We start from the raw sequence: 27,978 nt of genomic DNA on the forward strand, positions 1-27,978 counted from the left end.
GACATTTCAACCCCGTTAGACAGGCTGCACCCGCAGGTGATGCGGTTCCTGCAGCTCATGCGGGTGGTTAGCTCAGCCACAGCCGGGCCCACGTCTCCACGCGGTTCACGAGCACAGTCATCCCATTCCCTCGGGTCCTGTCCACCCTCAGGACACCCCCAGCACAGCACGACCCGCCTCGGGGACTCCGGTCGCTCGCGCCGCCTGGGGACCCCTGGGAAGTGCAGTGGGACCTGCAGTGGGGTCGGTCCCGTGGGCGCCGCCTCTGACCCTGGTCCTGTGTGGACAGGGCCTCGCGCTTTCTGTTCCCCTTGCCTGGGAAGCTTGTCCCTGCGGCCTTGCCCACCCGGCCCGGCTTCGCTTCCTCCGTCTGACCCCCACGTTGCTCCGCCGTCTCGTGCGGCAGGAAGCCCGTCCCCGCTATGGGCCTCAGAGCAGCGCCTGGCTGGCCACCGGGCTCCGTGGAGTCGTGAATTTAACACTTTATGAATGAAGTCTTTATAAATTAGGCAACATGAAGAAATCAGACTCACAAATACATCTGAATCTTTTCAGTGCGTTTTCTAATGAACGAATGAACGTGGGCGTGAATGTCATCAGGCAGTGTCACCGGAGGCAGACGAGTGGGACAGTTTCCATTATAATCCTTAATGCTCCCTGACTTTGTTTAATACGATGTGCATGCATTGTTTCGATGGAAGCAAACATTAATTTGGGGGAAATCTTGTGTTTCTGCGGGAAGCCGAGACTTTTAACCCACTGACGGCCCCGGGAAAGCTCTTGAGACTCTCGGTGCCTTTTGTGTAATATCTGTTTCCATTAAAGCTAAATAAATAAGAAAATAAACGCCCCCCCGCACAGTGGCCCCTGCGGAGCAGGAGCGGCACCCTTTCCCTGTCGGACTGGGGGCGTGTCCCGCCCAACCTGCCAGGTCTTCGGAAACATAAGGAAATGGCTGCCTCGTCTTAGACGTCTTCTGAAAACGCGAAGGTTTTCCCTTTCAAATCAGACATCAGCCTCTTACTCACGGGGCTGGGGCCCTCCCCTGAGCCCGGCCTGCTTTCCAGTCGGGGAGAAGGTGCGTTCTCTGCCGCGGGGCGAGCGGGGCGGGGGGCCCTGAATAGCTCCCCGCATTTACCAACGTCCACGAGAGACCTGAAGGGATTGAGGAGAGCCGGGCACAGACGCGTGTGGGAGAGGCACAGACTCGGGGAAAGACGCCCTGCGACGGGCCTGGAGGCGAGGCCGGGCGCCGGCCGCAGGCGCCGCTGCAGTTACACCCGTGACCGCGGCGGGGGTCCTTTCTGCGCAAGGCTGCGCGCCTTTCTTCTCTTTATTTGTTTTGGTTTTTCCCCACCTGGCCCCGTCCGTGGTCATCACGGTGTCACTGACCGTATTCCCTGCGCTGTACTTTACGCCCCGTGACTATTTGGCGCTTCTGAACCCCCCACCTCCCTCTCCCAGCCCGCAGCCCCCCTCCGGCGACCGGCAGCCGCGCTCTGCGTCTCTGAGGCGGTTTCCAGGCTGTTTGCTCATTTATTCTGTTCGTTAGACTCCACACAGGAGCGAAATCCTACGGTATTTGCCTTTCTCGGCTGACGCGTCTCACTTGGCATGATGCCCTCCGGCCCGCCCGGGCCGCCTTGTCGCCAACGCTAAGGTTCCGTCCCTGTTCCGCCCGAGCGATATCCACGGTGTATGTGCAGCACCGCGTTTTCCCCTCGGCTGCTGGTGGGCACCTGGGCGGCCCCGTACCGTGGCTCTGGTAAACAACGCTGCGGTGACCGTGGGCGCGCATATATTCTTCGGAATTAGTGTCCTGTGTTCTTCGGATACATATCCAGACGTGGGATCGCTGGGTCGTAGGCAGCTCCATTTTTAATTCTCTGAGGACCCTCCGCGCTGTCTCCGCAGTGGCCGCCCGTCGCCCTCCCCCCAGCAGCGCACGAGGCTCCTTCTTCCCCACGACCCCGCCAGCTCTCCCCTTGGCTGACGGGTTCCTTTCATTATTAAACGCATTGCTTCCCGATTTGGGTAAATCCATCCAGGGAGCACCCAGACGTGGGTTCCTCTCTGTGACCGTGACTGTCCTCTCTGTGTCCATCTAAGCTCCACCCCTTCCTTCTCCATCAGCCGCATCAGGGACCACAGACCCGGTCAGTCTCAGGATCCCCAGGCCCTGCTCACAGGGGAGCCCGGGGCTGACAGCCCCCTGTCCCCTTCGCTCACAGCACCGCCTGCCACCCAGGCTGCATGACCCGTCCTCCCAGGCCCCAGCCATTGTCGGAGGTGGGGAAGCCTCCTCCCGGCCCCGGGCCTTCAGTTGCCCTCCCCAGTTGGCGGGAATCACCGCCCAATAGTGAGTTCCCCGCGGGCGGCCACGCCGGGTGGTGGCTGCAGGTCCCAGCGGCTTCCATCACATTCTGAATGTGGATTCCAGGAGGAGACGTCCTTTCCCAAACTGACAATCTCATCTCCCGTGGGAGACACGCACGCACCCCGTCCCACCGCTGGGGCCCCAGTGACCTGCCCCTCGGCACAGCTCCCGAGAAATGAGCTTGATTCCCACCTATGCCAGTGACGCGAGATTCGCCTTATTTTCTCCAGGGGCATGTTCCTCTCACCACCCCCCTAGTGCCAGGCAAGGCAGGAAGGAAGTGTAAATCTGCGTGACCTCGCGAACACCCCAAAAAGTAGCTCAGCCAGACAGCCGTGGCGCGGGGGGCAAGCAGCGGGACCTGAGTGTTCAGCGTTGTCTTTAACGGGCCCGGCCCGGGGCTGCTGAGCTGAAGAAGCAGCACACGGGCCAGCAGTTAGCGATTTGAACAGTGAGACAGTCCCCCGCAACTGTACAGTTGCAAACCCATAACTGATACATTGTTTCTTACTTGGTAACAGTTGCAAACCCACAACTGATACATTGTTTCTTACTTGGTAACGCTCACGTAGAGACGCTATTCGCGGCTCCCTCTCTATTTGATATTTTCGCATCAGCGGCTCCTTCACATTGTCGGTGTTACACGCATTTGCGTCTCCTGCCTGGCAGGCCGAAGCGAAGGCCACGTGAACCCCGCACGCCCCGCCCCAGATCCTTCCTTCCCGAGCGGGCGTAGAATCCGCGCCGTAGGCTAGAAAGTAGATGCGCGTCTTCCACTGTGGGAGCCGCTCTGGTTGCTCCTGGCGTCGGAAGAAGCGCTCACTTTCCTGTCTTCTGTCCTCGGTCCTCGGTCCTCGGTCCGCGGTCCTCGGTCCCCGGGCGCACAGAGCTGTGGGAGAAAAGGGACGAGTCGTGGAACTTCTGCCAGGGCTACGATCTGGACATGATCCGGGAGGAGAAGCGGCAGGAGCTGGAGTCGGAGATCCGCGTGCAGGTAGAGCCGCGCCAGCCCTGCGGGTCACGGCGGCCACGGGTCGGCCCGCGTTGTCCTCACGACCCGCCGGAGCTGGGCACGCGTGAGGCGCAGCGTCGCCCAAAGGAGGCGTGTTTTGTGTTCACGTAGGTGGATGAGCTGATGAGACAGGAGCTGAAAAACTTAAAACTCGCTGTGAACAGAGAGAAGGAGCTTCCGACCAAACCGGGAAAGAAGAAAGGAGGTAAAAATGTGAGTAGCGAGGGAGCGCGGGGAGGGGCGAGCCCAGGGCAGAGCCCCGCGGCGGGAAGGAGCCCCCGCGGGCCCCGGCTGCCCGGCTGCTCGCAGGGAGCCCGCCTTCCCTTCCTGAGTTTCCGTCTCACCGGTTAGCCCTCGGGTTGCGGGCTCAGGGACGGGGCGATTCACCCCCTCACCACGGTGGAGTCGCATTGCCCGGGCCCACACGAGAAGGCCCAGGCGGTGACCTTCTCGGGCGGTTCTGCAGGACGTCGGTGGGCATCGGGAGCAGCCTGGCAAAGGCACCGGGATCTCTCTGTATGATTTCTTACAACTGCATGTGAACCTACCGTTATCCCACAGTTTAAAAATTAACTTTAAAAAGCCCAACAACATGAAGTGTAGCTACTTGCAGCCACACACGTGAGTCTTGCCGCTGTGATACTGCCTGAAAGAAGCCAGGCGTGAAAGGCTTTGCGGCGCAGGATCCACGCAGGAGAGCAGGCCCCGGGTCTCCGGGGCATCGGGGACGTGGCCACAGACCCCCTGGGAGGCAGGAGGGAGGAGGGAGTTCGGGCGATGGGAACACATTCTGTATGTCGAGTGGCGTGTGGTTATACGGTTACACGTAAAAGCGAACACAGTGATATGTAGAACTTAATTTACATGGGGATAGACGTAACTGTACATAAATTACGCTGCGATAAAAATAACAAACTAATGAATGAGGAACTAGCACGGAGGGGAGAGAGCGGAGCCTTAAGGGCCCGGTGGCCAGCCCTGTGCAGCTCGGATCCCGGTGGCCGGGGGGGCCTGAGCCTGATGGGCTGGGAAAGGGAGAGAGACGGGGCCGGGACACTTGGTGCCTGTGCGGAGGGGTCCTGCCCTGCCCGCGGGAGGGCTGTTCTCGTCAGAGCGGAGAGGCCAGCAGCCCTGTTACAAAGGACCAGGCCCCCTGCTCCTTCCCCGCTGCGGCGAGTCCCCGAAGGCAGAGCCCTCGGGGAGCAGAGGTGGACAGCTGCCCGGCCCTGCAGGCTCCTGGTTTCAGACCGGACGCTAGCAGAGAGGTGACTGGGCGCCAAAGACACCCGTGGCTTGCTTGCCCGTGCCCACGGCACTCTCACCCCTTGTCGTATCCTGTGCCCGAGCCCGGGGAAGCGCATCACAGTGCCCGGGGCTGATGGGAATGCGGCCCATGCAGTTTCACGGTGCTGACCTCACTTTCTGTCCACCCAGGGACGCGTCCACTGGGCGCCGGGGGACCTTCCGGGCCAGTCCCTATGTCCATGGAAACGTGCTTCCCACCTGCTTTACGGTTACGCGCACCGCGGCCAGCTTCTCACCTCGGCCTCCCCGCCGCCTCCAGACCCCGGCTCCCTTAGCTGATTTCTAGAGTCAATTGTTTTTCCTAAACCCTTGGACATTTCCTTTCTCTTCCAGAAAAATAAGGGGAAGAAAAGTAAAAAGGGGAAAGACAAAGACCTGACCCCTGACAGGTAAGGAGGGCCCTGTGTTGTTGGGGGGGGGTGCCCTGATGAGAATGGGGCACAGCACGGTCAGCCCCCACCCGGCAAAGGCCCCTGTGGGTTCTCCACACCCCAGCTCCTCCCTGGGTGTCCCGGGGACAGTGCCCAGCCCCTGTGGGTCCCGAACAAAGAGCGGCACCTACTGGGAGATGCGCCAGGAAGGTGGGCCCAGAAGGCACAGGTGGGCCCGTTGCCTCTGAACTCCTGTGACCTTCTTTACATTTTAAAATTCATGGGCTTCCTAAGAAATTGTTTAAAATACATCATCCTGACCCAACTTGTGAGGAAATACGGACATACCGTAAGAAACGTCTGCTTCATCAAATTAATGGAAACCTTAAACGGGTATTTTTACAATAGCTTAAGGTAGTTTCAAAGTTGAAACTGTGTCCTGTAACAAAAGCCTGTTTCACGGGGAGATCCAAATAGGGGTTTGTGTCCTCTTCGTACATGGTTTCGATTATTTTAGAGACACTTCCATTTTGCGTTACCATTTTATGCATGTTACATGGTTACATTAAGCAACTTGCTCAGCAGCTGGTGTTTCCTCGGCACAGGTCAGGTACTGTTATCCCAGGTTCCGTCGGAGTTAAAACTTCCTAATTCTCAGCTGAGGGCCCCCTATTTCCAATATATTTAGTAGAATAAAATTCCAGTCGATCAAAGACTGGGGTCACTGAATTAGCACTTATCCCAACGGTATTTGGCCTGAATCTGATATTCTGGAGCCTCTTTTAACCGCACTACCCGGGACCCCAGGACGGCCAAGCTGCTGCTTAGATATGGTCCTGTTTACAATCCCTCAGTCTAAAGAACGACGCGGGCAGGGCCAAAGAGCACGGCCCCTCGAAAGCAAAGGGAAAAGACAGAACATCTCGAAGGACTATGCCAGACAGTGTTTGAACTTGACCTGCCCGAGTTCCTGCAAAGCCAGGCCCCTGTCAACTTCCCCGGGAGGTTCATTCGTCAAGGGGCGTGGTTCCTCCATATTTTTCCTCAATTAGTATAAATTACCCGTGCGCTGGCTACGTGCCCAAGGACCTCTCAGGGAAGTGGTTTTGACATCTGCAAACACTGGAAAAGCATAATATCCTCCTAAAAAACCACCCCACTCAGAGCCGTGGACGGTGTTCCTTTCATTTCGAAGCGTTTCCCCCGTAAGCCTCCTTTACCCAGGTTTCCTTTACACTCTCGTGCTGGGGGCTTAAAAGGCAGGTCAGTGTCGCGTAGGATGCGTGGCCCACGCGGCCTGCAGGCGCTGACTGAACGAACGTGGAATAACGGCCCATTGTGTTCAGTTGTTGGGTGACCTCTGATTCTTACCCGAGCCGCTGCGCAGACCGGTGGAAGGGCGGGCGGCCCCGGGGAGCGTCCCCATTCACGGGAAACATCAGGCGCACACGTGGACGTGTGGACGTATTGTTTTTAAAAAGCCTAATATATCCCCAAGTTGCAGAAGCGCCTTGAGAGTCCGTGTGCGGGCACGTGCCCAGGTGTACCCTGACACGGAGCCTGGTTAGAGTTCCCTGCAGACGGGGCGATGGCGGAAACGCCGCTGGCTCCGCGCCCCTGAAACCCCCGTCTGCTCCCTCCGCAGAACCATCGAGTCCCTGTACAAGGAACTGGTGCAGGAAGGGCTCCTGGTCCAGGCTCTGAAGGTCAACCTCTCCGACTACATCGGTAAGGCGCGCCGGAGGAGAGCCCGCCCGCGGCCCGCGCCATCCCGGGTGCTGAGCTCCCGGAGCTGGAAATCTGCCCCGTGTGTGGTCCACGCCCGGGGCTGGCCCACAGCGGCGTGTAGTCTGCCGGGTTCGAATGGATTTGAGTTCGTTCTGTGCTGTGGACCGAGGGGTCCGGCTCTCTCCCCGGATGGGGCAGAAGCAGGTTTTCGAACCTGCTGTCGAGGTTCCCGGGGCTTTCTTTCTGGTACAGGCTGGGTCAGGGAGAACTGTTCCTGCGTTCACGTTGTTTTTGTTTTTAATTGTCACCTGAGGATATTTTTTCCATTGCTTTTCAGAGAGAGTGGAAGGGGGACAGAGAGAGAGACACCCATGTGAGAGAGGCCCATTGACTGGTTGCCCCCCACATGCACCCCAACCAGGCCGGGCACCGACGCTCCAACCACTGAGCCACACCGACCAGGGCCCCGCATTCCCGTTTAAACAAATGCCCCCCGGCTACTTCCATGACTCGGTCCTTACGGGAGGGGCCCTTCCAGAGGGGCCGCCACAGAGGAAGGTGTTGGGGACGGTTGCCGGCCCCATCTTCAACTAATGTCTTTTTCTTTATTTTAAAAAAAATAACCTGATGATCTGAAAACACCGTTAAAGCTTAAAACTCTACACAATCCCTCCGCTTGAGGCGGACGTCATTGTCACTGTCCCGCGTCCGCAGTGAACAAGGGCATCCTAGTGCATGGCCACCGAGGATGCTCACGCTCGGAAAATTTAACGCGAATACGATACTGTCCGCTAACGTCTAATTACCAGTCGATCCCACCAGCCGTCCTAATAAAGTCCTGCAGAACTGTTTGTCTTTTTCAACCCAAAACCCAGTCCAGGCCCACGGACATGCCGGTCATTTATTTTTAGTCTCTTTTCATTCAAATCGTCAATCCAGGACGACTTCTAACTGCGGTTTTCCCCGCGTTGGAAGAGACTCCAAAGCTTTCGGTATTTCCAGTGTTTCGTACGCACAGAAGGGTATTTCTTCAGTATTTTTATAGACACACACGGATGTGTCTGCCGCACGCATGTGACATCAAAAGCTCGGCGGCATCCGTACCGGTTCCGGAAAGAGCCGGGAGAAACGGTCGTCTGGTATTTTCACTTCGGATCCGGTGCAGATCCAGAGGCACCGTGAGCGCGTCAGGGCCCATCGTCTCCACCGAGGGGCCGGCCAGGCTCGTCTGCGAGGTGACCGCCCCCGGATTAGCCGGAAAATAACGCTTCAGGGTTACGACGCGGCCCAGTTACGCCCTCCGGTGCCTTCTGGTCAAGCCTGTGAAGATCTATTTCCGTCTCCTTTGGGGTTCCTTTAAAAATGTAAATGAACATCACCCTCCAAAAGAGATGTTTGGACTCGTGTCCCTCCTTCCCAACGGGTGTATTTTGGACTCAGAGGTGCTCTGTCCCCGGGCGGGTTCCACGTGGCCGCCGGTTTGTGCGAAGGTCATTCGGCAGCTCCTGGGCTACAAATCAAACAAAGCTGCCACGTTTCAGTCGCCTGCACGTGTCCTGGTTAGAGCTTTGTCCCTGCTCACAAGCCCAGTAGTCAGAGGTGATTTTTTTCCACTCTGGAGAGGTTACTGTCGCGGTCAACATACCTGTCTGCTTTCGCGATCGGACAGTTCTTCCTCGAGCCTTTCTCTGAGAAAACGTGTGTCCTTCACACTGCGCCCCCCCCCATAGGATTATATTTGCTCGGAAATGTTCCATCGGCCTCCTGCGTGAACGTCCACGCGCCCCGCTCGTGCCCAGACTGCGGCGCCCACTCATCTGTCCCGTTTCCTTTCCCCAGGTGAGTACAGCTACCTGGGGGCCACTCTCCGCCGGCTGTCCATAGAGCCCATGCCGTCCCTGTCCGACGTCCGCCAGCTGGTCGCCCTGTACGGGATCCTGCCGCTAGGTAAAGCCCCACGCGCCCTCTCCGGCCCGTTCCGGACACGGCACACCCCTCGCCGGCTTCGGCCGTGACTCCCTGGTCGTCACCAGTGTGCATCGGGGCTTCACTCGCCTCCCCAGGCTTGAGCGAGGGTGGTTCCCTCGCGCCGGTGCATCCCAGAGCACCCCGAAAGGGGCTCCCCGGGGATCCCGTTGGAGTCCCCGCTCCACGCTGTGGATGGAAGGTCCCGTGGGCAGCTGTCTGGGGAGGTAACAGAGCGAGCGCCTGGGAGCAAAGTGCATCGAGTCAGACGGGGCCTGAGGCTAAGAGCAGCTGGAACTTGGGCCGATGGAGATGAAATACGTGTAACAGACGGACAATACCAGGGTCAGCACAAAAAGTGCTTAATATCTGTGGGTCCACGAAACAAAATAAATAGGCTGGTCCTCAAATGTCCCCACAGTGTCACGGGCGGCACTGGAGCCCAGACACCAAGAGCTGGCAAGACATTAGGGAAACTCCTGACAAAGGGGAGGGTGTGCGTGTCCTCGGCTCCTGGGGACAGAGACCGATGTCCTTCCCAAGATGCCTGAGAGTGACAGGGAAGATGCTCGGGAAGCAGCCTGCCCGGACCCTCCTGTCAGTGGGGAGCCTGGAGCCCCTTCGGGTGGCTGGGCTCGCCGGACCCCAGAGCTGGCCAACGGTTGTTCTCATGGCCTGTGTGTGTCTGTCCATGTGTGTGTGTGTCCGTGTGTGTGTGTTCATGTGTGTGTGTGTCTGTGTGTGTTCATGTCCGTGTGTGTGTGCGTGCCCGTGTGTGTGCGTGTGTATGCGTGTCCATGTGTGTGCATGTCTGTGTCTCTGTGTGTGTGCATGTCCATGTGTGTCTGTGTGCCCGTGTGTGTCCGTGTGAGCAGTGTACAACCAAGGCCGAGAGAGAAATGTGTTCGCCTCTGCCTTCCGAGTGTTTCATCTACATTCCAGCATCTAAAAGAGCCTCCAGTTACAAAAAGGAATGTGCCCGCTGGCCCGGATCATTCAGGTCGCCGCTGCCAGGACCAACCGACTCGGCACCCGGCAGAGGCACGGAGGACTCGGGCCGCAGGCGTGCACGCCCGGCCCCCTCGCAGGCTCTGCTGCCCCCCGGCTCTCAGGAGCCTCATCTGGGTTCCCGGGCCAGGTCTGAGCTTTCAGAGCCCCCTGGGGGGATAAAGGAAGGCCCAGGGCGCATCTGCTCAGCACCCACCCTCCCTCCGGGAAAGGCCACCGACCCCTGGAGCAGGAGGGGGAGGAGGGAGGGAGGAGGGTCCCCACAGAGCAGAGCCAGGAGTTTCACAGGAATCGAGTGGCCTCCCGGCAGAAGTCGTCCAAGCGGACGCTGCCCCGGCAGAAGCTGGCCGGGTGGACGTTGGACCTGCTATTCCGGACGAGCGAGCTGCCTGGAGTCCGGTTTAGGAAGCAGCCGAGGCGGCTTGTCACGTGGGACGCCGGCCCTGGGACGCTAACCGTCCAAAACTTGAAGAGCCTGGAAATTCACTCTGTCTCTCAGTAATTCTCTGTATTTTTTGAAACTGCCACTGAAAGTCAAGATAGTCAGGAAGAGCCGAGGACACCGTGGCAGACATGGCCCGTCAACCCCCTGCCCCTGCCCCGGGCTGATCAGCGAGGCCCAGGCCACCCTCTTACCTCTCTCAGCAACCCTGGGGGCCACCCCTTCCTCCTGGAAAGTCACTGCCCCGGAGTAAATGTGAACCTCCTCCTGGGTCTCCCCCACCTTGTCCCCTCCCTCCTCCTGGCCCCTCCCCAGATTCTGTCCTCAGCTCTCGCCTCTCCCTCCACCCCTCCCAGGAACTTCTCCCCACCCCTGGCCTCAGCCAGCACCCTTGGCTAATCCGCCACCCCGACCACATCCCGGGACCCCCGCAGCCGGCGTCAGTCTCTGTCCCCACCTCCCGTTGCCCCTAACACGGCACCAATCAGATTCCCTGCCGCCCCCCAGCGCCTGCCTCACTCCCCTCGCCAGGCCTGTCCCCCCCGAATCTCCCCACTCGCCCCCTTCACTAGGTCTCCCAGTTCGGCCTTTGCTTCCTGGACCACCTCCTCCTGGAAGTCTGCCTGAGCCACCCCCACCCGGCCTCCACCAAGTTAAATTTAGTTTCTCTCTGGACTCTTCTGTGGCTCTCACAGATCTTAGCACTATTTGCCTTCCATTCGAGTCACGTCCACTCGGGTTTAATAAGTTGTTTCCAGCAATTCCTGACCCTTTTCACATTGGAAGCCTGGAGGCCGCCAGCAGGGACCAGGACCCAAGCAGCCCTTAGGCCCAGCTGCTGAGAAGACCCAGCGAGTGGGCACCTCGCTTCCTGGTGGAGGGCAGGGTCCCCTTCACCCCTCACTCACCACAGATAAGGCACGCCTGTTAATTCCATGTTTTTAAAATATGTCTTTATTGACTTTTCGAGAGAGAGAGAGGAAAGCAGAGAAACATTGGTGAGAAACATCACCCATTGGGTGCCTTCTGTACGCCCCCCACTGGGGTCCGAGCCCTCAGCCTGGGCAGGTGCCCCGACCGGGAATCAGACCAGCGACCCCTTGGAACCAGCGGGACTCGACCACTGAGCCACACTGGCCAGGCCGTTTAATTTCATTTTAAAGAGTACGTCTCACAACTGTTTCCAAGTTTGCGTGGAGCAGGTCAGTTGACCACAGAAACTGTGTCTAGCGATTCGGTAGATTCCCAATAGCTTTTCAGTTACCCAGGAAAAGACAGAAAACAAGAACAACACGATAGTTATTATGATGCTGATGCATTTAGAGCTGCTCAGAAAGTGCCCAGCGTTTGCCCAAAAGCCAGCCGGAGAGGCCGCCGTCTCCACCTCGGCCCTTCCCGGGACGCAGCTCCTCTCACTGTGGAATCGATCACGTGGGGCCCGTGGCTCCCCTGGTGCCCAGGACGGTGGGAGGTGCTCCAGCTGGGGTCCCCCTCTGGGCCCGAAGGAGATGGACCGTGTGGCGGGGGCACGTGGCGTGGATGGACCTCTGCGTGACACACGGTCATCCCGGTCGACTCGCCCCCACCAACAGGCGGGAAACCAGGCAGAAGAAAGACGTCCGGCTCCGGCCTCTGCACCCTGGGCTTCCCCTGGTCTCCCAGGAATCGCTCATGGCCGCTTGTCAGTGGTCCCCCCGCCCGTCCCCACAGCCTCCTCCCAGGTTTTCAAATGTGTTGCAGCTGCTGACAAGCAGAGAAACCCCACCCCATCCCCCCCTCCCCGAAAATTGCCAGAGGTAAGTCACTGCAGGAATGTGCTTTAAAATTATGAGTTTGGGGGAAAGTCTGAGGGGGGGGTGGCAGAGGAACAACATGTCGGATGCCCAAGGAGACCCCTGGGCTCCACCTGGAGCCCCGACTACAAATCAAAGCGTCTCAGGGCCAGCAGAGGTGGCAGGCGTGCCTCTGGTTAGAAATGCCTTCGATGCATCCATCACAGCCGCAGAAACGGGGGTCAGGCGTGGAGCCGTGGCCTCGGGGACCCCCAGCCTGAGAGCCGCGACTCACCGCGCGACGCGGGGCCTGGGGCTCTGCCTCTTGCAGGTTCGGAGGCCGTGCGCGAGAACGCGCCTCTGGTTAAGTCGCTGCTGCTGGCCGGGCCGTCGGGCGTGGGGAAGAAAATGCTGGTCCACGCCATCTGCAGCGAGACGGGCGCCAACCTCTTCAACCTGACGGCGGCCAACATTGCGGGCAAGTACCCGGGCAAGAGCGGCCTGAAGATGATGGTGCACCTGGTCCTCAAGGTACTTCCCGCTCCTCCTTCCTCGGCGCCCGTTCGCCTCCCCCTTTCAAGTCACATTTTCAAACCCCGGCCTTTGTCTCCTCAAGCGGACCGGCACTGGCCCTGGCGGGGAACTTCCTCGGGCTGGGCTGACGAAAGCACCCCCGCGTCCCCGCCGCGCCCTGTCCGCCCGCAGACGCCTCGGTCAGCGTGCCCGCTGAGCGTGCGGCCCGAGAGGCAGCGCCTTCCTCGGCGCGGACGCTCACTGTGCCGGTTGCCTCCCTGTGCCACTGGAGTCCTCTCCGAAACGCTCGCACCTCCCGTTGGAAATTACTTCTCCCTCCGGCAAAGGCACCGACACTTGCATTTGGGGCCCTTTCCCACGCGCAGGAGTCTCCCAGGCCCGGAGCTTTCTGCGCGTCAGCGCCTCACACGGGCAGCGGGGGGCCCGAGGGAGCCGGGCAGCCGCAGTCACGCCCGCGCTCGGCCGCAGCGCAGGCCGGCGGATGGGGTGTCCTGGGGGGTCCGCGCCCCCTCGGCTCCGAGATCTCAGATGAGCTCTGCACTGCCCCGGGTCTGCGTGTTATCCCCCCAAAACGAACGAGCCGCGCCGAACGGGGGGAGGTGCTCTCGGCCCTGAAACCCACGGTTCTCTGATGTCGTTTGTCTGTAGCTGATGATGGTGATGACAGACAGAAATACAGGTCGATGGGTGGATGGATGATTGTTAGATAGATGACAAATGATAGGCACATAGATGATAGATGATAGGTAGGTAGATAGATAGATACATAGATAGATACATACATACATAGATACATAGATACATAGATAGATACATAGATAGATACATAGATAGATACATAGATACATAGATACATAGATACATAGATACATACATAGATACATAGATACATAGATAGATACATAGATACATACATAGATACATAGATACATAGATACATAGATAGATACATAGATAGGTACATAGATACATAGATACATAGATACATACATAGATACATAGATACATAGATAGATACATAGATACATAGATAGATACATAGATAGATACATACATACATAGATACATAGATACATAGATAGATACATAGATAGATACATAGATACATAGATACATACATGGATAGACGGACAGGCAACACACATGTATACACACAAGGATTACCAACTTTTAAAGCATTCTGATACAGAATATTTATATATAATATTAAAACGTCACAGGATTTTATTTTTATTTGGTCGAGCACCTCAAGGTTGACTTCATGCTGTTCAATTTATTTTCAGTGGCCGGCAGGCCCGTAAAGCAGCTTTACTATGGAAAGGCTTACGCGCAGCAAGAGCCATCCTGGGCTTGGGGCTGGACGTTGGCCGCGCATCGGCGCTCGGGGGGCGCTAAGACACGGGCGATTGTCACCGTACACAGTGGCTCACAGAAGCGGTTCCTGCCCCATCACCCCCACGGCCACAGTGCGGAAGTGAGGGCGTCGAGGAAGGACGTTCCCCGGCCTCCTTCCTTCCCTTGCTGGTCCAGAAGGATCCAAGGAGAGAGGACTGGAGGGAGGCGGGAAAGGGGAAGGGGAAGGTGGGTGGGAGTCGAGACAGACCACCGAGCTGTGCACAGAGCGCCTCGAGCGGGGTAGGTGCTCCCACCTCTGTGTTGTTATGTGAGGGATTCGTCACCCCCGTTTTACAGAGAGAGAAACTGGGGCTCTGAAGGGTGACACAGCTTGCCCAAGGCCACCAAGGGCAGTGGCCAAGCCGGATTCAAGCCGAGGCCCTTCTCGTCTTCACCCTCTCGCGCTGTTTTTATCAAGGTAAAATTTACATGCAGTAAAACGCGCAGATCTCACGTGGACGTTTGAGGTGCCAGCCTCGAAAAGTGCGCGTAACTGCGTGACCACCGTCTTCGTGCGCTTTGGGGCCCCTCGTATGACTTCTTTCCCAAAACGTCTTCCAAGTCATTGGCCAGTGTCCACTGGACCGTTGGCCTCGTGGTTCCTCCGAGTTGTCTGTGGTGTGGATCCAAGTCCTTTGTCGGACATAACATATTGCAGGTGTTCCCTCCGTCACTTGCTTTTCCATTTCCTCACATTGGTTGTTGTTCACTTGTCCCATCGACCACTGAGAGAGGGTGTTGAAGCTCCAGCTAGGGTTGGGGAACCCTCCCTTTCTCCCCGTAGCTGTCGGGTTTTGCCCGGCGGATGTCGAAGCCCTGTGGTGAGGTGCACCACGTTTGGGACTGTCGCGTCTTCCTGCTGGGTTGTTTTGTCATTAGGAGGTGTCCCCTTTGCCTCTGGCAACACTCCTTGTCTTGAAGGACGGATACCTGGTCTGATCTGACCAGAGCCACCTGGCTTCCTCTGTCCTCCTTCGTGCTCAGCGTCGTTAGAGTGGCTGCACTTCTCGCGGACGGTTGCGTCTTGCCTCTTGCTCCGGCTGAGACGCGGAGCATTTGCTCGGTACAGAGGTGCAGCCGCTCCGGGTGGCTTAGGTCTAGTGCTCCCGGGTGGCTTAGGTCTGACGCTTTGCTGTTTGTTCTCCATTTATCCCATTTCCCATTTTTTTCCTTCTGTTTCTTCTTTTCCTGCCTTCTTTTGAGTAACTCAGTACTTTTTAGTATCTTATTTGAATTCCTCCATTGTCTTTCTAGTAATGCCACTTTCTTTTTAAAAAAATTCTGGCTTTCAGTTATAGTTTGCATTCAACATTATTTTGTATTAGTGCCAGGTGTACGGCACAGCAGTTGTGCAGCCACACACGTCAGCAATGCCTCTGTCTTATTTTTTAGTGCTTGCTCTATGGATGACAATAGCCCTTTTTAATTTATCACAGTCTACGTAGGGTGAATAACGTTCTATTTTACATAAAATATGAAACCTTACAACAGTATAATCCTTTGTATTTTTATCATATGTTTCACATCTAGAAATGTTATAAATGCCATAATAGAGCATTATTATCTTTGTATTAGTCATTTGTCTTTAAAGAATTTAATGGGGAAAAATTAGTATTTTACCCTTAGCCACCTATTTCCCATTTTCAGTATTCTTTATTCCTTTCTGTTGCTCCAGCTTCCCACTGGGTGTGATTTCCCTTTCAGCTGCAGAACTTCCTTCCATATTTATTTTAGTGCAGGTCTGCTGGCAAGAAATTTTCTTGGTGGTCATTAAATAAAATGTCCTTATATCACCTCCATTTTCAAAGGATAGTTTTGCTGGATATAGAATTCACGTGAGCCCTCAGTCTGCATCCAGAGCCTCCCGGTTTCTTAAGTGCGTTATCCAGCCTCTCACTGAAGTCGGGCTGAATGAAGCCTGTCCTCCCCCAGATGCCTCAATGCTCCTGGGGAGATTCTAGGACAGCCCATGCCATGATCATGGTGTCCTCATGCTCAGGAAATTGTTTCTGCTGCTGAGAGGTATTTGGTTTTTTTTCCCTGGATATCTGATAAGCTATGCTGGCATGTTTTACAATCGCTGCAAACTGACATTATGCAGACCACAAAATGCTACGTGTCAAATTTTCAAAATGTGAAACGGCACACTTATCCACCAAGGCCACTCCGTGTCAGAATGCCTGACACACACCTCATTAAGCTTCACCTCTACTGTGTGTATAGCTGATTAATGAAAGACCCAGGGGCCCAGATGTGGGAGTCATTCAATTAAAAACCTTGTGCAGTGAGGACGCAGCATCTTGGCATGAGTGACAGACCAGCTATCCGCATTGCAGAGAGGTATTTGCTTTTAATTAATCCAAAGAAAGCTGGTAAATCCCTGGCAGGAGGTGCCATGGGTGCATTCCTGTGTCATGTGAGCCGTGGCACGGGGGCCGTGGCTTGAGGGTAGCCCATGTGGATCTGTGACATCTGCTGGAGAAGGAGGAATAGCTGAAGGCTGGTGACATTCTATCTTCTTGTAAAGATTTCCTGTGACTGAATTAATGTCTGGAGAGTGGAGGTGGCAACAGTTAGGAGACTGTTCAGAAGTTCACTTCTGATTGGTGGCCTTGCCTCACGCCCAGCACCCCGCACACATGCAAACACACTGGGAAGACTAGTCTCTGGTTTGTTTCACAACCACAGACTCAAATCCATTTTGTTTTCAATGTTTCTGGAGGGTTCCTTCACTTCACACACAATAACTTTAATGGACTAACAACTTGGGTTGTTAAGAAATGTGTTTGCTGTTATTTAGAATTCCCTCTTCTACTGAACAACTTAGTCAGAATTCTCTCTGTGTGTGGAAAAGAAATACATCTCTTCAGTGAAGAAATGTTAGAAATACAGCCATCTAACCTTTTAAGGGTTGTGATAAATTGATGTTTAATACGTATTTCATGTACTAAAGAAGTTACCAAGGCGAGGCCACCGCTCAGCAGGCCTTGGCCTCCTCGGGTTTGTGCAACAGTAAATCAGGGGCTGGATGGGCAGGAAGGACTGACCTCGACCCCTGGCCAGGAGTCAGCACACACCAAGGAGTTGTACGCACACATTCCCTTTCCTTTGGAGCAAATCCCTGACGAGGCAGGGATTAATGTGCCCATTTATAAACAAGAAAACAAGGCTCACAGTGCTTAACTTGACAAGAAAATACGAAGGAACATAAGGCCTAGCATCTGGATTTAAGCCCAGGTCTGTCTCTACCACCATTACCTGGCCCCAACTGACCTCTAGGGGAGTGGAGGCTCCCTGAGCCCTGCCCTGGGGAGCTGTCCTCTCATGGTGACACTCCTGGGTCTGGGTCCAAGTGTCAGCTGGGGACATTTTAGCCTGAGAAGGGGAGGGAACTGGAAGCCACTGCGTCCTGTTGGAGCACTCGGGCAGGGCTCCACTTCTTCCTGAGCTCCCCTCTCCAGCATCCCTTCTCCCTGACCCTCTAGGCCATCCCGAGAAGGCCAGGGTGGACCCGTGGAGCCCAGGGAAAGAGGCCAGAGCAGAACATCTAACCCTGTGTTTCGGACCTTGGAGACGTCCTCCCTGGGAGAACGGGCTAAGGACGCCGCCCAGCCAGTGTCAATCCAGGCCCCGTGGCCTGCTGGTCTGGACACAGGGAGGCTGTGACGCTGCTCCGGCCTCGGTGCCGCCCCCGGGGCTCCCACCCAGATGTGCTGATTTCAACATCTGGGCCAGGAGCCGGGCTGGGAGACCTCCACTCCAGGCTAGTAACCTGAACAAAGGCAGCGTTGTGATTCGTGGGTGATTTTTTTAAAACAGACACGCAGATGTATAATAAATGTAATAAACATGTTAGCCCCACCTTTACAAGGTGAAATTCAGTAAGAAAACGAAGCAAAGACCTACACCTGACCCAGAACCCAGGGCTGCTCAGTGGGGGGAGGGGAGAGGAGCGGGATTTAGCCCCCGAGGGGCATCGCCGGGTGTAGAATGAAGGGAGGGAGGGCTGGTGGCGCAGGTCCCGAGCCGCTGGGCTGTCAGGGAGCCTGGTCACCGTGCGCGGTGTCGTGCAGTTTCGGGCGGAGGCAGGGGGCACACAGAGCATTCAGACCTCGGGGTTTTCTTCCCCCAGACATTATATTTTAGAGCAGTTTTAGGTTCACAGCAGAGTTGAGCAGCAGCAGGTGGGCTCCGCGGGGAGGAAGGTGGATGGATGGGTGGGCCGTCCTTCCCAGTTTGGGAAGCTGGTACACAACCCCTGAAAAAAGCAGCCGGTTTTTTCTAGGTTTTTCTAAGCAGAATAGGACCCTTTCAGAAAGAACTTCCGAAGCCTGCAAGGGTCGTCTGGGCAAATACAAACGGATTTTCACTGCTGAGCTGTCATATCCCAGCCCCAGGGAACGTCGCTCTGATGCTGAGCGCCTGGGAGTGTTGCTTTGGAGAAGACAGAAGGTCAAGCCCATGAAGCCGACGTGGGTGAAGGCGTCTTTAATTCTTTCATAAAACTTCCCAGGTCCTGAAAAGGCCGACGTCGGTGGAAGCTGGAGCTTGCTGCTGAAGGGACCCGATCGGGAGCCTGTCGTGACATTTGATGGGACTGAAGAGCCCCCTGGTGGCAGCTCCAGGAAACGACCCCCGTGACCTGAAAAGTCTAATTACGCATTAATTACACCCAATTGTCCATGACCTCAGCTCTCTGTGGGTAATTTCAATGAAGCCTTGTCATTGCTGCACGAAAATTAAGAGAGCAAAGGATACCATTTTTCACTGACAAATTGGCAGCGTTTTTTTGTTGTTAATACTCGCCGAGGAGCAGAGTGGAGAACAGACCCGAGTTCTCAGGGCCGGAGGGGAAACAGGACCTCGGGCGGCACGTCGGTGACACGTGTCAGGACACTGGGCCCTCGGACCCAGCAGCGTGGCGTCCGCCGTCGCTCTGAGGGAAAGACCGCTCGAGCCCAGGCCTCCCCCCTCTGCGCCGCTTGATCTCAGGAGAAGGCGGGAGCCGCCCAAATCTCAGGCACAAGGCCCGGAGCAACAGACGCGGGGTGATGCTGGGGGACACATTTCACAGCGGGCGAGCGGGCGCGGAGCAGGGCAGGAGGCACCGCCCGGGCGTGCCGTCGGCGTCGGTCGGTCTGTAAGGACGGGAGACGCCGGGCAGGCAGCCCCGTGCAGGGGTGAAGGCTCTGGGACGGTCTGATGTGGACTCAGGGTTTTACTGATGAGCACAGCTTTGCAGTCACAGGGAGAGGACCGAGTTCCTGGCAGCGTTTCCCAGCTCAGCCTGCCGCCTGGTGCTTCCGCAGACGGCCCCGTCCCTCGCCTGAGTCAGCAGCCCTCTGTCCGCCGGTTCGTCCTGGGGCGAGGACAATGAGCCCCCTCCCTCCAAGCTCACCCTGGAGGGAGGGGCTTCCCCTGGGGGCCGGCGTTCAGGGCTCCTCTTGGCCTGCGCCGGGCACGCTCACCTGGCGGCCTCCATCCCGCGCGCCTTGTGTGGCCGGCGGAGCCCGTCACGCTCAGATCCCAGCGGAGCCGGGCAGCCACGCCTGGTCCCCACACTGGCACACCGTGGACAGGCCGCTTGATGCCTGAGCCTCGGCTGCCCCGTCCGTAGGCGGTTGGTAGTAATGGCACCTGTTCCGTCGGGAAGCAGGGAGGGTGAAGGACTTGCAGAGGAGGAAGCGCGGGGTCTGAGCTGCCCTGAGCGTGGCCGTGAGACCCCCCGCGAGGCCTGTGGCCCGGCCGGTGCCTGTGGCTCCGTAGCTGCATAGCGCGTGCCGCCCCCTCGGGCCTGGGGGAAAACATGCAATTCTGAATCCTTAGCGCCCTGGCTCTGGTTCTGAAACACAGTGCCCAGCAAACAGCGGGTGGCTGGTGCTGCTTCCTCTCTGAACGTCTGCGTGGGGGCTGTGAACGCGGCCCGCCGGGTGTCGGACGGGCACGGGGACCCGCTGACACCCAGCTGGTCCCTGGTCGTGCACAGTCTGCTCCGCTCCCTCCAGGTGCTGGGAAACGGACCGGCCAGTGTTCCTGGTGCTTCCCATCGCTGATTCACCGCCTCTCCTGGTTTAAAACCAGCTGCCTCCTCCGCGATGCTTAAGGAAACGTAAATAGGAGCACACAGCACCACCTGCTGCGGCTGGACGGCTTTTACCCGTCACTGTCCTCACAGAGCACAAACTAGCAAAACTGCCCGAATTTCGCTATCCCAGGGGCTCTTTGAAGAGACTGTTAGGTGTGTGGCAATTATCCACCAGCCCCGAAAGTCCCCGCGCTGGCCCTGAAGGGGCTCGGAGTCACCTTCCAGGCAGGACCTCAGCCACAAGGGGACTGCCAAATGAGCCGAGCGAACGGCCTCGCAGGGCCTGGGCTGAAAGGGCTCTCTCCCCATGAGCAGACCCGGGGAACCTGGGCGCCGGGCAGGCTGTAGTTAAAACCCAAGCCCGAGGCTCGGCTTCCCCAGTCACTGGCAGCGGAAAGCTATTTGTTGGCTCATTTCGAGCCAGCCGGAGTGGAGGCTGTGTTTCTAGAACAGAAGGCGCAGATGTCGAGCGTGCCCTGCCCGTAAAGTGGGTCAGGACCCTCGAGGTGCCCCCGTCCTCCAGGGAGAGAGGGGACCATCGTGCGCAGGCAGTGGCCCCCCCCCAGGCCCCGCCGCCCCCGAGAGCCCACGCAGGGAGCCCTGGAGTCCCGCCGTCCCTGCGCACCAAGCCTGCCCCCAAGACGGAAAAGCGTTTCAACCGAGGCTCTTCCTTCCCCTCGCAGGTGGCCCGACAGCTCCAGCCGTCCGTGGTGTGGATCGAAGACACGGAAAAAACCTTCTACAAAAAAGTACCCAACGCGGAAAAGATGGTGAGGGCTCCTCCATCGCTCCTCAGCCTGGGCTTTTCTTTCCTCCGAGGGGGGCCCCCGAGCAGCGCTGTCCCCCCTTTCCGAGAAGGTCTTGCCTTTTCAGGGGAGGCAGGAAGCGAGGGGCAGCCCTCTCCCGGGGTGTCTGAGAGGGTCCCGTGGGCTGATTTTACGGGGTGTCATTTAGAAGAAAATGAAGGGCTGTGGGGGGGGGTGAGCCGAAGCCCCAACACCTGACTTGGAGGCGGTTTAGAGGGCTCTGTTCCGCCGTCGGGGCGAATGGCACACACAGGAGTTATTATTGGGACTTCCTATTGAGTCATCGTAAATAGCAGAGGCCCGACGTGTATGAACAAAGGCCCTCGGTGGAACTGGGAGCGAGCCTGGGCCCGGGAGCCCCCTTTCAATTGCTTCCTTCCAGCTTTTCTCTCCCGTCAGCGGCCCCACCCCCACACTTCCCCCCACAAATCACCAGCAAAGTTCCCACCGGTTGAAAATAAATTGCAGACCCCTGTGATTGTTGTTCCACGTCAGTTTACACCAAAGCAAACCGTGGTCACCGGCGAATGCCCGATGAAACGCCCCATAAGGGTTTTAGCCGCCCTGGGCCCTGGTGCCTTGCCCGTCCCTGGGAGCAGGTGGAGGTGATTTGGAGGAAGGCCGGAGGCTCCATCGCTCCTTCCCCTTCCCCCCAGGAGCCCCCTTGGCCCTGTCATTCTAGAAACTTGAGAGCACACGGGTTTCACCTGCGAGCCCAGCGGTGAGCGCCCTCTGCTGGCGAAGTCGCTACGTGGGGGGGAAAGTCCACAGAGAGGCAAACTGGGGGCGGGAGTTCCCGGGAACCCCGAGAGTAAACCTAAAGAGAAGTGCCCGGCGGTGTGCAGTCCGAGTCACACACCCGATGGCACTGGAAGCTTCGTCTCATTCCTGGGCAAGGGCCACTTGGTTCCCACTGGACGGCAGCCCCGGGAGCTGGAAGGCTGTGGACGGTGGGGACTCAGGGAAAGGGGGTGCCTGGCCTGCTCTGCCGTTCACCTTAGCTGGCTGTGTGTCCTTAAGCAAGTAGCTTAACCTCTCTGAGCCTCCACTTCCTTCATTTTTTCACTAAAGAGTTTCAGAGAGAACAGCCCCAGGTCCATGAAGCTCCCCTCACGTTCTCTCCCACGAGCCCCTCTCGCTGTCAGCGGTTGCAGCCCCATCGGACATTTATTCTGTCTCCCCACCTGGTGTGGGGGACACACAGGGCCGGACACCAGGTGCAGTCGATGCAGGGGGTCTGCAGGCCACTCCAGGGAAGGCGAGAGGTGGGGTCTTGGCCCAACATTCCCACTGTAATTCATGAGCTCAGATGCCCCTGAACTGAGAGCAAAACTGGCCAGGACGGAGCCTGGGTGTCCCCGTGCCGGCTCCTCACCCGGCGTCCCCCACCTCCCCGGGCTTCCTCTGGGCTCCCTGTGCCAGGCCAGGTTCATGGACAGTCTGTTTCCATGGCTCTTCCTCCCTGGGCCCACCTCCCTTCTCTCTCCCCATTAGTGCTGAGAGGACACTGACACCGCAGGTTCACGCTATTTCCAAGCTGCCCCCGGGGCAGAAGCGGCACCACCGTGTCACCAGCATTTCTCAGACACGAGGTCCTGGACCTGGGTCTGTCCTGGGCCCTGCGGCCAGCAGAGGAAGCCTCAGGTTCCCCGTCAGAGCAGCTCGGGGGAGCGCGGAGCCCCGCAGGCTAACCCTCCGTCCCAGCAGCCCCCCCGCGCGTGGAAACCCACCCTGCTTCCGTCCTGGGCGAGGGCCCAGGTGTTAGACTGTCCCCCAGGTGCTTCCTTCCTCCCCTCCCAGATCCGAATTCCAGAGGCCGCGTGAGGACAGGAAGCCTGCCCTCCGGTCACCCAGGCCAGGGAGCAGCCCCACCGCCCGGGACCAGCCTGGAGAGACAGGCTGTCCCCCCACGACACCCCATGCTCTCCCCTCCCTTTCCCCCAGAACGAGCCCAAACGCCTGAGAAAGCAGCTCCCCAAAATCCTGAAGCTCCTGAAACCCAGCGACAGGGTCCTGATCGTGGGGACCACACGCCGCCCTTTCGACGCCGATCTCCGGTCGTTCTGCAGAGTTTACCAAAAGATCATCCTGGTTCCCAGGCCGGACTACGCGTCCCGATACGGCAAGTACCCCGGCCCTGCCCTGAGCCGCGGCGAGGCTGGGCTGTCGGGCTGGGAGGGTGGCCTCGTCACCCATCAGCACCAGGTGACGTCACCCGACGTCAGCGAGCTCGGGGCCACGAAACTGCGGGGTCACAGGGCAGAGCTCCGCCTCTGTTCCACGGTTAACACGCTTCTACCCCCGAGCAAAGGAAGCGAGACGGTTAACGTTTGGGCCCTGAAGGTGACGCAGCCTCGTGGGTGGGCACCTTCCCTCGAGCGTGGCGTGGGGTCGCTCGTCTGGTACCCGGGGTGGTGGTGTCTGTCTCGGACACAACCGTTGCTTTTTGCCGGGTTGATTTTTTTATTTTTTCAATCTCGAAGTGTGAGTCCAGGAACATGTGGACTTTTTAAAAATAAACATAAAATATAACAGAAGCTTCCTTTTTCAAATTTTTTTTTTTAATCCTTGCCTGAGGATATTTTTTTTCCATTGCTTTTCAGAGAGAGTAGGAGAGAAACATTGATGTGAGAGGGACACGTCGATGGGTTGCCTCCCACAAGCGCGCCTACCAGGGCCGGGGGTCCGGGGATCCGGCCTGCAACCGAGGTACCTGCCCTTGGCCAAAGTCGAACCCGGGACCCTTCAGTCCACTGGCCGACGCTCTAACCACTGAGCCTAACCAGCCAGGGCATTTTTCAACTGCTTTACTCTTGAGTAGAAAGATTCGAGCTCCACTTCTTTTGAAATTGTCTTTAAATGGAAACAATACAAAGAAGAGACCCTGAGGGTGGCAGTGAGACTGGAAAGAGCCAGGACTTGGGCTCTGCCAGGCCTGGTCTGGGTCCCTCTCTGCCAGGGAGTAGCTGGGTGGCCTCGCAGCTCAGAGAGGTTAGGTCGCGGGGCTGTGTGATCCTTGCCGGAGGTCGGCAGAGGCCTGGCACCGTAGCAGCCCCAGGAGAGCGTGGGCCGCGGCGGTCGACATCGTAAATGCCACCTGGCGTCTCCCCGGTGCCCTCGGAGTTCTCGCAGCCGCCGTGGCTGGGCCGCCCACTGTGCAGAAAGACCGTTGCCGGCCGCAGCGATCAAACGCGGCCTCGCCCAGCGCACGAAGCAGGGGCTGCGAATCCCTAACGGGGCCCCGCTCGGCCACCCGTCTCCCGGCCGCAGCGCCGAAGGGGCAGGGAGCAGTCGCGGTCCCACCGTCACATCCCCCCGGCGGCATCGGGAGTGATGGGGCTGAGGGCAGAGGGGAGGGCCAGCCGAGGAAACGCAGACCTTACGGTTCACCGGACATGATTCAGGATCTACCTTCTCGCCCCAGGTCAGGCTGTCCTTCAACATGTCCCTGCGAAGAAAACCCGCCCCCGTTGATCGATGCCCTCCCAGTCCCCACAGCTGCCTTGGGGCCTACTTCCCCCGCCGTCCTGGGGCCCCCTCCTCTTGCCTCTCCCCGGGGGTCAGTCTCGCTAATAACCCGGCTCTTCACGCCCGCGCTGGACGCCTGGCTGTGCGCGGAGGAGTCACACCCACGACTTCTCTTGGCTCTGGGACTGTCGGCCTCAGGCCAGAGGTTCACCCATATCCCATTATTCACCCCCTGTGCTTTTGCAAAATCCTAAAAAAAAAACAAAACTTTAAGATACTGTGTCTTCCCGCGCGTCGGTCAGGGTGGGAGGAGTCTGCAGTGAAAGCACAGAGGAGGCCGAAGCCCCCATCCCTGGTCCCTTCCGGCCCAAGGAGGGGAAAGTGTCCCTTCCTAGCACCTCAGCTCGCCGCAGGGCCAAGGACCCTCCACCCGAGGACAGTGGAGGTGAGCGGCTGGAGTGACTCTCGGAGTAACCCAAAGCCAGGCCCTGATGTGGTCGGTTACCTTGCGAGTCATTCATTCCTCGGCGGCAGGCAGACGTGCGCATTCATTTCACTGAGCTTTTCCCAGTCGATGAGTTTGGGTGGCACGGTCGCTTCACAGACCCGGCGGTGCGCAGATCAGGCAGTGATGTTAAGCCCCGGCCGTGTGGCTCGGTGGTTGGAGCATCGGCCCGGGGACTGAAGGGTCCCGGGTTCAGTTCCCAGTCGAGGGCAGGCACCTGGGTTGCAGGTTCCATCCCCGGCCCTGGTTGGGGCGCGTGCGGGAGGCAACCCATCCACGCGTCTCTGTCACATCAATGTCTCTCTCTCTCCCCCCCCATCCCTTCCACTCTCTCTAGAAATCAGTGGAAAAAAATATCCTCAGGTGAAGATTAACAAAAAACACACGCACGTTTTAAATATTCCTCAAAGCAAGTCCGAAGGCTTTAGCGCCGCTCGGCCGGGTCTCCCCGGCTCTGAGACGGGCCCTGCCGACGGCCTCCCGTCTCGCCCGACCACACCGATTCCGGTGGCTCCTTGATGCCCCGCTCTCCACGGACGGGCGTGGCTCTGAGCGCAGTGTTACCTCCAGTGGCGCGTGGGTGTCCCCTCGGCCTCTCGCGTTAAGTAAACCTCAAGAACCGCTTCATAATTCACGTTCACAGCAGCCCCGTGTCCTGAGACCTCTGGGTTCCCGGGTCCCACTCACCCAGAGAACAGCCGGGCACCCACCCAGCAGACCAGTCAAGCTGCCCGTGTCCTGGGTCCTCGGGGGAGGAAATAAGGGCAAGCGGCTCTATTTAACACGAGGCGCAGCACCGCGTCTCACAGCCCAAGGGGCACGAGCCCCGTGGCGCCTCATGGGAATCAGAACCTGCCCGGCTGGCGTGGCTCAGCGGCTGAGCACCCACCCATGAACCAGGAGGCCCCGGGCTCAGTTCCCAGTCAGGGCACATGCCCTGGGCGCGGGCTCGATCCCCGGGGGGGGGGGGGCGTGCAGGAGGCAGCCCATCAATGATTCTTTCATCATTGATGTTTCTCTCTCTCCCTCTCCTTTCCTCTTTCTCTAAGATCAATAAAAACATATCTTAAAAATATATTTTTTTTAAAAATTAGTAAGAAATGAAGTTTTAAAAAAGTCACCCTCCTGCTTATCCAAACTGCAGAAAACATAATATTCCGATGAGCAGAGACCCCGTCTGCGCCTACGGGGGTCTCCGATTTTGAAAGCGTTTGAATCTCTCAAGGCACCACCCCGAAGCGGTGTGGCCTGTGGTTTCACTTTCCCTTGTCCACTCGCAAGGGCCTCCTGGATCTGTAGACCTCGCTGCGTGCGTCCTGTGGTGGGAAGGCAGCCGGGGGCAAGTGTGCCCTCTGCTCATGGGGATCGGGGAGTGGACCCACTGGGCGCTCCTTCCTCGCCGGGATGGGGCTGTGTGTGGAGAACTGGGTTAATCCGCCTTCTCGGGGGTGACCCTGGCTGTCTCTGTCTTTCCCTCCACCCCGGACACACAGTTTTGTGGAAGCAGATCATCCAGCGCCACGGAGGGGTCATTACGGGTGCCTTGAACGTGAGCTGCCTGGCCAAGGTCACTGACGGCTTCACCCAGGGCCACATCGTCCGGGTGGTCAAGGGCGTGCTCACCGACCGCAGGCTCCGGCAGCAGCCACAGAAGCCGCTCACCGCCCTGGAGTTCATCGCGGCTCTCGGCCGCGCGGACCCCGTGTACCAGGAGGAGGAGGACAGCTTCAAGGTGAACTTCCCAGGGCCTCTGTGCACCGGGGGGACCACTCACGTCACCAAGAAAGCCCCCACCCCGGGACAGAGTCAGACCCCCGGGAGGCGGGTGATTCATCGGGAAGCTTGTTGGTTAGGCTGGCCTGTGGTTCTCTGAAACCATTAACCCCTCGAGAAGCTCCACATTGTGTAGAAATACAGGTGAGAGAGAATTTGTATTAAACGTACATTAAATGCCCAAACCTTAAGGGCAGCGTGCCCCTTCCATCTTAGCCAGGTCTTTTGCTTTTCATCTTTACCCGAGGACGTGTTTCCATTGCTTTTAGAGAGCATGGAAGGGAGAGAGAGAGAGAGAGAAACATTGATGTGAGAGGGACTCATGGGTGGGCTGCCTCCCACACTCACCCTGACCAGGGTGGGGGATTGAACCTGCAACCCAGGCACGTGCCCTTGACCGGGAATAGAACCTGCCGCCCTTCGCTCTAACCACTGAGCCACCCCGGCCAGGGCAAGATCTCCTTTCTTTGTAAGAGTGTTCCAGCAAATTCACATCGTTTTTATTTTTTCCCCCCGAACATCTGTTTCATTTCAGAACTGGTACGCCAAAACCCCCTTGGGTAAGAGGCGCGCCCTGGCGTCCATGGGAGGGAACGTGGGAATGGCAAAAGACAGAGGGAAAAAGAAGGAAAAGACAGAGAAGAAGCGAAAGAAAAAGTGATGCCTCTCTGAGGAGCCGGCCTTGAGTCCGTCTCGGGGATGGCGGAGGCCGGCCCTCCAGTCCGCAGAACCCAAGCGGGTGCCGCAGCTCCTCGGCGTCTGATGCGCTCGGCGTGACCTCTGCTGGGTGCCGCACCAGGCTAGCTCTCCACAGCACCGTTTCCAGAGGTGGCCACTGTTCCTTCGCCCGTGTAAAGTTTGTACATAACCAAAATCCACTCTTCGCACTCCACAACCTTTTCCCTTTGGATACTTCCTCATCTCATCAGTACTAGTCGCCAAATTTAAAAGTTGGTAGTTAGGAAATACTCTAATTTGACAACTAGTAAGTAGCTGGAGTCTATTACCAAATTACTAGCTTTTTATTAACCCATATATTCTATATATTCTCTTGCACATGTTTTAATAAATTAATCTTTCCACTATTAATAGACTTTATATAATGGAATAAAATTCTGTTGTCTTTGAACTGACTCAGTAATTTGGTTGCTTGAGCTAAAAAAAAACAAAAACAAAACCTTTAAAATTAGCTATGTCCATCTTCTGACTTTGAATATAGGGAAACTAAGGCCCAGGATCATAGAGAAATAGAATAAGAAGAGGTAATTGGGGGAGGGGGGGATCACAAAAAGAAAGCTTAGAAATTAAAAATATAGTAATTTATATAAAATGGGAAAAAATAAAAAGAAGTCTGAACTCCAGACTAGACATGGTCAAAGAGAAAATTAGTGAACTGGAGGATGGTCCTGGGGAAATTACCCCAGAAGGCAGC

At 57.4% G+C, this 27,978-nt stretch overlaps 1 protein-coding gene across 1 annotated transcript in view; it reads left to right on the forward strand.

Moving 5' to 3' along the window:
• The window catches only part of DRC11 (dynein regulatory complex subunit 11), a 70,952-nt gene extending 43,273 nt beyond the window's left edge, over positions 1-27,679 (forward strand). Inside the window, exons 10-19 of the mRNA XM_016220483.2 lie at positions 3,265-3,371; positions 3,501-3,602; positions 5,028-5,083; positions 6,711-6,793; positions 8,633-8,740; positions 12,312-12,511; positions 20,678-20,764; positions 22,745-22,922; positions 26,267-26,505; positions 27,082-27,679. Of these exons, the coding sequence (XP_016075969.2) occupies positions 3,265-3,371; positions 3,501-3,602; positions 5,028-5,083; positions 6,711-6,793; positions 8,633-8,740; positions 12,312-12,511; positions 20,678-20,764; positions 22,745-22,922; positions 26,267-26,505; positions 27,082-27,207 (1,286 nt within the window). The 3' untranslated portion in view covers positions 27,208-27,679. The remainder of the gene's footprint in view (positions 1-3,264; positions 3,372-3,500; positions 3,603-5,027; positions 5,084-6,710; positions 6,794-8,632; positions 8,741-12,311; positions 12,512-20,677; positions 20,765-22,744; positions 22,923-26,266; positions 26,506-27,081) is intronic.
• The last annotated feature ends 299 nt before the right edge of the window (positions 27,680-27,978 follow it).

Source organism: Miniopterus natalensis, chromosome 8 (assembly GCF_054644295.1).
Source record: "Miniopterus natalensis isolate mMinNat1 chromosome 8, mMinNat1.hap1, whole genome shotgun sequence".
Classification (NCBI taxonomy): Eukaryota; Metazoa; Chordata; class Mammalia; order Chiroptera; family Miniopteridae; genus Miniopterus; species Miniopterus natalensis.